The 12,120-nt window shown below is 43.7% G+C and overlaps 1 protein-coding gene across 1 annotated transcript; it reads right to left on the reverse strand.

Moving 5' to 3' along the window:
• Nucleotides 1-570: 570 nt before the first annotated feature.
• LOC115191461 (tripartite motif-containing protein 16-like) lies at nt 571-10,019 on the reverse strand. The gene is made up of 6 exons (XM_029749307.1): nt 9,366-10,019; nt 7,140-7,235; nt 2,553-2,786; nt 1,583-1,742; nt 1,398-1,457; nt 571-1,161 (listed from the first exon to the last, which is right to left on the reverse strand). The coding sequence occupies exons 1-6, from the start codon at nt 9,948-9,950 to the stop codon at nt 644-646; spliced, it is 1,653 nt and encodes a 550-aa protein (XP_029605167.1). The 5' UTR covers nt 9,951-10,019; the 3' UTR covers nt 571-643.
• Between the last annotated feature and the right edge of the window lie 2,101 nt (nt 10,020-12,120).

The following is a 12,120-nucleotide window of genomic DNA, read 5'->3' on the forward strand; positions in this document are numbered from 1 at the left end:
CCAGGTGACAGAGAACACATCAATTAGGGCCGAGCCTACAAGCTGATCAATGATACTGAGGAGAATTACATAGAGACAGAGAACCAACTGAGAAAACATATCAATGGTTCTGAATGACAACCAATATACATCAACACCATACATCATGATTCATGGAAATGTACAAGATTAAAACATTGCAATTACAAAAATATGAATACATTGAATGTTAATTTTAATTTAGAACATCGGAAGATCAAATCAGTTAAATCATTATAGATAAAACAGAGTAGAATGAATCATCACATCTGGGGACCATCACCACCAGCATGACTAGTATCTATGTGGACCCTACTACAGTTTAACCAGCTCAGCTATAGACTACACCAGCATGACTAGTATCTATGTGGACCCTACTACAGTTTAACCAGCTCAGCTATAGACTACACCAGCATGACTAGTATCTATGTGGACCCTACTACAGTTTAACCAGCTCAGCTATAGACTACACCAGCATGACTAGTATCTATGTGGACCCTACTACAGTTTAACCAGCTCAGCTATAGACTACACCAGCATGACTAGTATCTATAAGGACCCTACTACAGTTTAACCAGCTCAGCTATAGACTACACCAGCATGACTAGTATCTATGTGGACCCTACTACAGTTTAACCAGCTCAGCAGTATCATTATAACTATTGAGACCAATTCCAGGATAGAGGGGCTGAGTGAATGTGGTCTGGACTCTGTGGAGGAGGGTCATTGTGTCAGAGACACTGTAGAAGGACAGAGTACCTGCCTTGTGATCCAGGTACACTCCTACTCTGGAGGACTGAGGGCCTGATACTTCAGTCTCAACATCATTGTGTCTGAAACAATAACCACCTCTACAGTAATATAAACTCCAGGATTTGTTATCGGCTCCAAATCCACTATCTGACCCTGTTCTGCTGATGTCTTTATATGAGACTGCTGTATAAACATCCACACTCCACTCCACCTCCCAGTAACAGCGTCCAGACAGACCCTCTCTACACAGAACCTGACAGTAGATGGTGAATCTGTCTGGATGGTCAGGATATGGTTGGACTTGGTCTGTATAAGTCACCTTTCTGTTCCCTTCAGACAGAGAGAGGAGTAGGTGTGCTGTGTTTGGGTCCAGTCTGAGCTGACAGGAATCTGGGAGAAGAGCAGAGCAGAGACCAATGAGGGGAGTCAGAACAATAAGTTAAGTCAGATACTGTATCTACCCTGTCTTTGATTAGAGCACAGCAGAGATCAAATCAGAGAAATATGAGGAGTCAGATAGATACCCAGTCTTTGATTAGATCTACTATTGCTATATATTTCTAGAGGGATTGTTAGGAGTGTCAGTAAAAAGAGACTGTTAGTTACTTCACAATAAAGAGACTCACATTGTAACAACTGTTCTCTGGTCTTGGGCTCTGGAGGCAGTACAACATCCACTATATTCACTACAGACACACAAACACATTGACAGAGAGAGGGAATGTTATCATCATACCATATTCCACATGTATATTACTAGTAGGGAACTTTCAATGGTCTAAAGTTGATGTTCTTATTGTTTTCAACACACCTGTAGTGGAGATCTTGATCCATTCTCCTTTAAGGAAGTCTTCTAGTTTCTCTCTCAGTTCAGACACAGTCTTTCTCACATCTCCAAAGTATTGAAGAGGATGGACAACGATGCTGGGTAAGTCTGAAGATACACTAATACTGGAGAGAGACTGATAACTCTGGAGAGAGAGAGAGAGTGAGAGACTGATAACTCTGGAGAGAGAGAGAGACAGAGAGAGAGAGGGACAGAGAGGGATGGACAGAGAGAGAGCGAGAGAGAGAGAGAGGGACAGACAGATAGAGAGGGAGAGACAGATAGAGAGGGAGAGACAGATAGAGAGGGAGAGACAGATAGAGAGGGAGAGACAGGGACAGAGAGAGAGGGAGAGACACGGACAGAGAGAGAGGGAGAGACAGGGACAGAGAGAGAGGGAGAGACAGGGACAGAGAGAGAGGGACAGAGAGGGACAGAGAGAGAGAGAGGGACAGAGAGAGAGAGAGAGGGACGGACAGAGAGAGAGGGACGGACAGAGAGAGAGGGACGGACAGAGAGAGAGGGACGGACAGAGAGAGAGGGACGGACAGAGAGCGAGGGACGGACAGAGAGCGAGGGACGGACAGAGAGCGAGGGACAGACAGAGAGAGAGGGACAGACAGAGAGAGAGGGACAGACAGAGAGAGAGGGACGGACAGAGAGAGAGGGACGGACAGAGAGAGAGGGACGGACAGAGAGAGAGGGACGGACAGAGAGAGAGGGACGGACAGAGAGAGAGGGACGGACAGAGAGAGGGACGGACAGAGAGAGGGACGGACAGAGAGAGAGAGAGAGAGAGGGACAGGGACAGAGAGAGAGGGACAGAGAGAGAGGGACAGAGAGAGAGGGACAGAGAGAGAGGGACAGAGAGACAGACAGGACAACATAATGATTGAGATGAATAGTTTCACATTAAGTTAATTTCATATCACATGTAACAAGGCAGTTTAGTTACCTGGAGGAAATGGATGTGATCCTCTGTGTGTGAGAGCTGCTCCAACTCAGTGCTTCTCTTCCTCAGCTCAGCTATCTCCTGCTTCAGTTGCTCCAGGAGTCCTTCAGCTTGACTCACTTGAGCGTTCTCTTGGGCTCTGATCAGCTCCTTCACCTCAGAGCTCCTTCTCTCAATGGAGCGGATCAGCTCAGTAAAGATCTTATCACTGTCCTCCACTACTGCCTGTGCAGAGCGCTGTTAAGAGAGAGAGAGACAGAGAGAGAGAGAGAGAGAGAGAGAGAGAAAGAGAGAAAGAGAGAAAGAGAGAAACAGAGACAGAAAGAGAAAGAGAGACAGTAGGTACAGTAGCCTCTGCACCCCATTGAGTCAGAACGCTGCCACCCTGCTCTCCAGGTCCACCAGGCCTTGTCCCCCCTCCTGGACAGGCAGGTACAGAACACCGCTTGGCCTTGCTCTACTCTCCTCCCTCCTGGTCCCCCCTCCAGTAGCCTGACCCGTAGCAGAGCTAGACCCAGCCTCTGTCCCCTGTCCTAGTAGGCTGGACAATAGAACGAGTCAAAACTGCCAAAGAACGTTGTCTGAGCTGGAACACTAGCGAGGCCATAGCAAATGAATTGAAACGAACCTTCACAGAGCCTCTTCTGACTGGAATGATCCTTAGAATTCCATTTCCCCTAAATGGCACCAAAAAATGTCTATCTTTTTATTTGACCACTAAAACCTGGTCTTAGGACCAAACTGAAAAATAACAACTGGTGTAGAAAGTAAACATCCGCACCTCGATGGTGCCAAGTGTGTTTATGTCAGCATTACCAGGAAGTAGGAAAAAACGGGCAACTTCTGACTATTTCTGGTCTAGTGATCGATGACAGCAGAGGACGCTGCCCAACCTTATGTCATTAGAAAGAGGAGATTCTCCTGATTAAAATGGTGTCCGACATGAAAATATCTCATTTTACACATTGTGAGATATTTAATGAAATAAACAGACATACCATAACTAAGCTGCTCAAACTTAAATCATTAGAAATAATAGGTTATCCTGATTAAAATGGTGTAGAACTTCAAACCATTATAATATATACATCTATTACAGATAATTGGAGAAATAGACATGTCCCTATTTCCCCAAAACAATGGCAGTCTGAAAGTTATAACAGCAGTCTTTTATTTAACCAGCTTACCATTTATCTACGACCATTTGACTTTGTGTTTAACATTTAGTGGTGTGTAATCTAGTGGTTAAGAACGTTGGGCAGTAACTGAAAGGTGGCTGGTTCCAATCCCCGAGCAGACTAGGTGAAAAATCTGTAAATCTCCTTTTTTAGGCAGATTTGGGCTCTTAATCCTCGTGGCTCTGGATAAGAGTGTCTGCTAAATGACTCACAAGTAAATGTAAACTAGACCTCTGTGAAAGGGCAGCAGGTAGCCTAGTGGTTAGAGTGTAGAGGTGACAGGTAGCCTAGTGGTTAGAGCGTGGAGGTGGCAGGTAGTCTAGTGGTTAGAGCGTTTGGCCGGGCAGCAGGTAGTCTAGTGGTTAGAGCGTTTGGCCGGGCAGCAGGTAGTCTAGTGGTTAGAGCGTAGAGGTGGCAGGTAGTCTAGTGGTTAGAGCGTTGGGCCGGGCAGCAGGTATCCTATTGGTTAGAGTGTTTGGCTATTTGTTGGTATTTTAATGCATGTTTATTGTCGGGCTGGAAGATGCATTGTCTTTTCTATTCCGAGGCCTTCCAATATATCTTCCAAATATATATATATATATATATATATATATATATATATCAATATTATATCACTGGGATCCTTGGCGGATAGTTTCATCAGAAAATATTTGTAAAAAATGTCCACACTATCTATGCTAACAAAACCTGTGTACCACCCCTCCCCTGTTTAACCTTGAATTTAGTGAAGAAAACCACTTGTAAATTGACCAAAACGAACCAACTCTTTACGGATCTGTTCGTCCGTAATAAACGGAGGCAGATTAGACACCATTACTCTTGTCGAAATCAGCACCAACACACCCCTCACATAAATCATACTGGTAACTATCCGGGCAACAAGACTCACCTTTTACATTACCACAACCACCGCCTTGTTCATTCTGGATACAGAGTGTATATGTTCCTCTCCCACCTGTTCACCGACCATGATCAATAATTCCTCCACACCATTCTCCAGAACGCACCTGAAGAGACAGCGTTTCTTCTCCACTCGGTTGAGGACATCACACCTCCCTAACAAACTACCCTACTCCCCCTCAACTCTAACCGATAAACAGTGGAAACTAACAAATAAACCCTTAACAACTAGAAAATACATTTGGAAAATACGCTAAAAGAATAGTAGCCCTCCTCAGGAACCACAAAACCCTCACACAATACCTTCTTCTTCTATGATATAATGGTGGTCCTCAAACCAACGTTAAAGGTGCATGGCGCCACCTACTGAGCTGGAGTGTGTTCAATCACGGTTTAAACCATTTCTATATCCTCCTACCTAACTCAGTACTTCTGAGAAAATAAAAAAGAGTCCTACTAACTTCTAATAGACCCTCCCCCATCCCCAAAATCCCTTCCAATCCCCCCAACCCCATCCAACCTCAATGACCCTACCCTTCAATATTTCCCTCTCTTCAAAATCTTTACAACAATATAACAACACATGCTCCACCGTTTCATTGACAATACCCTCCAGACACAAACCATTCACATGCTGCCAACCAGATGTAAGGACCAGTTCAATGTACAATGTCCTAAACACAATCGAGTAAACACCACCTCTTCCTTCCTAATCTGACCTTTGAACCTTGGTCCACCGACCTTTAGAGGACATATAAATGCCGTCCCTTGTGCTCAGAGTCCCATCTCTTCTGCCAGACATCTATCAAAATGTCTCTGATCTTACATTTGTCCTCACCTCTACCCAGTGGAACATTAATATATATTATGTCTTGTTTTAAAGCTCTTTTAGCTAACTTGTCTGCAATTTCATTCCCTTCCACAACTGAATGTGCTGGGACCCAGCAGAATATCACTACTACACCCATTCTCTCATTTCTCCATAATAACATTGATACCTACAACTGTCCAACCAAAACCACTGCCTTGTCTACTAGTATATTCCCAACAGTCATCTAGAACAGTAGCAGTGGGATGTTCAACCTCACAGCCTTGCAACCCAATAAGATAATGACAATTTATTACGCCGTATACCCAAAGGCATCTCACCTGCCTCCACTAGTAAGACACATACAGATGTTGATTTAAATGCACCAATACATATCCTTAAAGCTATATACTGGATTCTGTCCAGCTTAAGTGTTTGCTGCTGTTCCATAAACTATACACCCGTAATCAATTGTTGTCCTGTTCAGAGCTCTATAAATATCCATCAACGATTGTCTGTCAGCACCCCATTCATAACCAGAGACCCACACAACCAACTACCACGAAAGTGATGGAATGAGAGAGAGAGACATCGTTACAACACTGTACATAGACAAAATATAACGTTTCTTCTTCTTTGGAGTTTAATGGCGGTTGGCATCCAATATGTTGAAAATGGGAAAAGGGCAAATTATGATAATACTAAGTAACACCATTCCAACTAACCCTACAGGCATTAAAAACCCACTACCCCATTCCACTACTTTGACCCTATCTGCTCCTGCACCATGTCAACTAACTCTACACTCATTAAAAACCCACTACCCCATTCCACTACTTTGACCCTATCTGCTCCTGCACCATGCCAACTAACCCTACACTCATTAAAAACCCACTACCCCATTCCACTACTTTGACCCTATCTGCTCCTGCACCATGCCAACTAACCCTACACTCATTAAAAACCCACTACCCCATTCCACTACTTTGACCCTATCTGCTCCTGCACCATGCCAACGACCTGGGAGGATGGGACACCACCACTCAACACACCCTGGATCTCTTCTGAAGTCAAATCTCATATGACCAAATACTTCTCTGGTTCTGAGCTCTTCTACACACCTTCTACCTCACTTAACTCTCCCTCATTCATTTCCATTTCACCTCCAGAACTCAGTCTGGCGCACGGCTCTCTCTGTTTGCTCTTGAATTATAACATTTGAAATGTCTCTATTCCTTTGAAACTTTTGTGAGTGTAATGTTTACTGTTCATTTATGATTGTTTATTATCTACTTCACTTGCTTTGGCATAGTAAAGATATGTTTCCCATGCCAATAAAGATCTTTGAATTGAATTGAAATGAATTGAGAGAGAGAGAGAGCTCCATGTTAATGTATAGGGGACATGAGTCAGTCATGGTTACTCATGGTTATGTGATGAGGTAGCCTCGCCTGCGACTTCTAAATCAGTGTCGGCCCAATAGGGAATGTTCTCTTGATGTAATGGTCAAGATTTTGGTTTATCCCACGGTAGACCTGGGTTCATATCCCGTCAGTTACATTAAGCAGTCTATTCTCTGAAAGGGGTCCAGACAGCCTGTTCTCAACAGTGGGGTCAGTGGGATTGGAGAGGGGCCTCTCTCTCTCTCTGACTGGAGGAGAGAATTGAAATGGTGTGTCTCCTCTGGTCAACAATACTCACCTTGAGAGACTCCACAGCCTGTTGGAGCTCCTTCAGCTCCTTCTCTCTCTCCTGGAATCTCTGCTGGACCTTCTGCTGACTCATCCCCAGCTGCCTCTGTGGAGAATCACTCTTCAATGAGCTATCAAGCTTTATTTGTCATAGTATAGTAATGTGACGTAGGGCCGATAGAATATAGGGATACAAATATTGAGGAAGTGTCTGTGTGAAAATATACCATTATGTTGTCATGTGAATAATTATAGTTTTAACAGAACACAAATCAGGAGCTGATTGGGTGTTTGATAACTAATGATAATGGTGTTTGATAATGAATGATAATGACGTTTGATAACTAATGATAATGATGTTTGACTTGTTGGATTCTAGCTAGAAATATACTTATTCATGTTACCATACTATAACGTATTGATGACTTTACATATATAAGGAATGTATATGTTGGGGTCAATGAAGGGTGGATAGGAACTTGGTATATGGAAAGTTACTGAGAGAGACAAGGGGAAGTGCTGAAATATTCTGTTCAAACATGTTGTTGTGGAATATCAATGTTCCTAAAGAGGGAGACAAAGGGCAACTAGTTTCAGTTTCTGATAAGGCAGGCCAGCTGCAGAACTAAGGAGGAGACAGGAATTCAACAGTTTAGTTAGTCTCTGATAAGGCAGGCCAGCTGCAGAACTAGGGAGGAGCCAGGAATTCAACAGTCTAGTTAGTCTCTGATAAGGCAGGCCAGCTGCAGAACTAGGGAAGAGCCAGGAATTCAACAGTCTAGTTAGTCTCTGATAAGGCAGGCCAGCTGCAGAACTAGGGAGGAGCCAGGAATTCAACAGTCTAGTTAGTCTCTGATAAGGCAGGCCAGCTGCAGAATTAGGGATGAGCTAGGAATTCCACAGTTGAGTTTCAGTCTCTGATAAGGCAGGCCAGCTGCAGAACTATGGAGGAGCTAGGAATTCAACAGTGTAGTTCGTCTCTGATAAGGCAGGACAGCTGCAGAACTAGGGAGGAGCCAGGAATGCAACAGTCTAGTTAGTCTCTGATAAGGCAGGCCAGCTGCAGAACTAGGGAGGAGCCAAGAATTCAACAGTCTAGTTAGTCTCTGATAAGGCAGGACAGCTGCAGAACTAGGGAGGAGCCATGAATTCAACAGTCTAGTTAGTCTCTGATAAGGCAGGCCAGCTGCAGAACTAGGGAGGAGCCAGGAATTCAACAGTCTAGTTAGTCTCTGATAAGGCAGGCCAGCTGCAGAACTAGGGAGGAGCCAGGAATTCAACAGTCTAGTTAGTCTCTGATAAGGCAGGCCAGCTGCAGAAGTAGGGAGGAGCTAGGAATTCAACAGTATAGTTAGTCTCTGATAAGGCAGGCCAGCTGCAGAACTAGGGAGGAGCCAAGAATTCAACAGTCTAGTTAGTCTCTGATAAGGCAGGACAGCTGCAGAACTAGGGAGGAGCCATGAATTCAACAGTCTAGTTAGTCTCTGATAAGGCAGGCCAGCTGCAGAACTAGGGAGGAGCCAGGAATTCAACAGTCTAGTTAGTCTCTGATAAGGCAGGCCAGCTGCAGAACTAGGGAGGAGCCAGGAATTCAACAGTCTAGTTAGTCTCTGATAAGGCAGGCCAGCTGCAGAACTAGGGAGGAGCCAGGAATTCAACAGTCTAGTTAGTCTCTGATAAGGCAGGCCAGCTGCAGAACTAGGGAGGAGGCAGGAATTCGTCTCGAGTTCAAGTCAACAGATGAAGTGAGAAGAAACCTCTGGGAGGGGGGCCAGAGGGGCCCACCCCAACGACCCTCCTACTACAGTCTTATCTCACACACATACACTTCCACACCCACCAAGGTTCTAGCCTCAGGCAGGGCCATGACTACACCAGTGACAGGAACCAATTCAGTTCCTGCCTAGCAACAGAGATGTATTGGCTGTCTAGATGTGTAAGGAGTTGACCCCGCCTAGTATGAGGTTATAAATATATGTTCTTGTGTCATCATACATTGTCTTTGCAGCTGTTTGAGTTTTTATTCTGTCTGTTCAGAACCAAACAGACTTTAGAAAATGGTGATACATTTGGAGAATCTAGGTTAACATATCTATATACTGAAGGTTGCGTTCATATTTGTTCTGTTGAGGATCAATTTCTTTTGATTGATCTCATATTCAAACAGCCTTAGTTCCTACTGTATCTTTAATTCTTTGTTTATCAGACAGTCACCAACAAGTTGTTCTGGTCTTACCTGTTTCTCAGTCCTCTCTGCTGCAGCTGACACTGTATCATGGCCTTTATGTCCATCCATTGTACACAGCAGACAGATACACTGCTGATCGGTACGACAGTAAACCTCCAGCAGTTTGTCATGATGAGAGCAGATCTTCTCCTGTAGTTGTGCGGTGGCTTTGACCAGCTTGTGCTTCTTGAAAGCAGGAGATTCATAGTGAGATTGGAGGTGAGTCTCACAGTAAGAGGCCAGACACATGAGACAGGACATGAGGGCTTTCTGCTTTCTGGTCCCAGTGCAGACATCACATGCCACATCTCCAGGTCCAGCATAGCACAGAGCAGGAGGGAGAGCAGCCTTCTTCAGTTTCTCTACCATTTCAGCCAACATGTTATTTTTCCTCAGATTAGGCCTCGGAGTGAAGGTCTCTCTGCAATGAGGACAGCTATAGACCCCTTTCAGAACATCCTGATCCCAGCAGCCCTCAATACAGATTCTACAATAATTGTGTCCACAGGCAGTAGTGACCGGCTCCTTCAGTAGATCCAGACAGACAGAACAACAGAACTGGTCCTGGTCCAGCAGAACTCCCTGCTGAGCCATTTGGACGGTTGTTTTCACTCTCACACAGACAGACGACACAGAGACTCAGATATGTTTTGTTTCCACAGAAGTGAGTATTTGGGAGGAATGGACTTTCTGGTTCTGCCAGATAAGTGAGTATAGAGGGAGGGAGTGAAGGAGGAGTTAGAGGAAGGGAGGGAGAGAGAGAGAACTGCATGCAACATCGAGAAGGAGACAAATATTTTAATTCCTAGGTTAAATTTCAGTTCATGATTACATTTTATTTAATCAATTTTAGAAAAAGACTGTAATGTAACCAAATATGGAAAAAGTCAAGGGGTCTGAATAATTTCCGAATGCCTTGTAATGTAATCTACAGTGCCTTGTGAAAAGTATTCACCCCCCCATTGGCATTTTTCCTATTTTGTTGCCTTACAAACTGGAATTAAAATAGTTTTTGAGGGGTTTGTATGATTTGATTTACACAACATACCTACGACTTTGAAGATGCAAATTATTTTTTATTGTGAAACAAACAAGAAATAAGAGAAAAAAACAGAAAACTGGAGCGTGCATAACTATTCACCCCCCAAAGTCAATTCTTTGTAGAGCCCGCTTTTGCTGCAATTACAGCTGCAAGTCTCTTGGCACATCTAGCCACTGGGATTTTTTCCCCATTTTTCAAGGCAAAACTTCTCCAGCTCCTTCAAGTTGGATGGGTTCCTGCTGGTGTACAGCAATCTTTAAGGTATACCACAGATTCTCAATTGGATTGAGGTCTGGGCTTTGACTAGGCCATTCCAAGAAATTTAAATGTTTCCCCTTAAACCACTCGAGTGTTGCTTTAGCAGTATGCTTAGGGTCATTGTCCTGCTGGAAAGTAAACCTCCGTCCCAGTCTCAAATCTCTGGAAGACTGAAACAGGTTTCCCTCAAGAATTTCCCTGTATTTAGCGACATCCATCATTGCTTCAATTCTGACCAGTTTCCCAGTCCCTCCCAATATAAAACATCCCCACACCATGATGCTGCCACCACTATTCTTCACTGTGGGGATGCTATTCTCGGGGTAATGAGAGGTGTTAGGTTTGTGCCAGACATAGCGTTTTCCTTGATGGCCAGAAAGCTCAATTTTAGTCTCATCTGACCAGAGTACATTCTTCCATATGTTATAAGTGGTCCTATGGACAGATACTCCAATCTTCAGGGTTATCTTTGGTCTCTTTGTTGCCTCTCTGATTAATGCCCTCCATGCCTGGTCTGTGAGTTTTGGTGGGTGGCCCTCTCTTGGCAGGTTTGTTGTGGTGCCATATTCTTAATTTTTTTATATTGGATTTAATGGTGCTCCGTGGGATGTTCAAAGTTTCTGATATTTTTTTAGAACCCAACCCAGAGCTGTACTTCTCCACAACTTTGTCCCTGACCTGTTTGGAGAGCTCCTTGGTCTTCATGGTGCTGCTTGCTTGGTGGTGTTGCAGACTCTGGGGCCTTTCAGAACATGTGTATATATACTGAGATCATGTGACAGATCATGTGATACTTAGATTGCCCACAGGTGGACTTTATTAAATTAAATATGTGACTTCTGAAGTTAATTGGTTGCACCAGATCTTATTTAGGGGCTTCGTAGCAAAGGGGGTGGGTACATATACACCCACCACTTTTCCAGTTTTATTTTTTAGAATTTTTTTAAACAAGTTATTTTTTTCATTTCACGTCACCAATTTGGACTATTTTGTGTATGTCCATTACATGAAATCCAAATAAAACTCAATTTAAATTGCAGGTTGTAATGCAACAAAATAGGAAAAACGCCAAGGGGGGTGAATACTTTTGCAAGGCACTGTATTACAGCGCATTGGTCCACAATGCATTATGCCATAAATAAACTGTTACATACCCAGCAAAGACGTGAGTCTGAATGCATATGGGGATATTAAGATTCTTTGACATTCATTGGCTGAGCTACAACCTATTGCTGAGGAGACAAAAAATACACTTTGCTTGGAAAGTAATCTAATTCTGTTGCTATCAGTTGATTGAGCTTTAACTTTATGTAAAATAGAAGATGTTTAAACCCAGTCAGCTTTTAGGGAAACACGTGTGACCGTCTCTAGTTGGGTTAAGCCACGGAATAAGAGTAGCCATTCGTTAAACCTTACATATTACTGTATTGTTATGACCACTCTGTCTGGGATGGAAAGGTAGGC

The sequence above is a fragment of the Salmo trutta genome, chromosome 4 (assembly GCF_901001165.1).
Source record: "Salmo trutta chromosome 4, fSalTru1.1, whole genome shotgun sequence".
Taxonomy (NCBI): domain Eukaryota; kingdom Metazoa; phylum Chordata; class Actinopteri; order Salmoniformes; family Salmonidae; genus Salmo; species Salmo trutta.

What these genes read in the sequence shown, in the direction of transcription:
- LOC115191461 (XM_029749307.1), bottom strand. Translation starts at nt 9,950, where the DNA reads ATGGCTCAGCAGGGAGTTCTGCTGGACCAGGACCAGTTCTGTTGTTCT. An exon ending in CAGAGAGGACTGAGAAACAG is followed by an intron (nt 7,236 to 9,365) that starts GTAAGACCAGAA and finishes GATTCTCCACAG; the next exon opens with AGGCAGCTGGGGATGAGTCA. An exon ending in ATCACATCCATTTCCTCCAG is followed by an intron (nt 1,743 to 2,552) that starts GTAACTAAACTG and finishes CTCTCTCTCCAG; the next exon opens with AGTTATCAGTCTCTCTCCAG.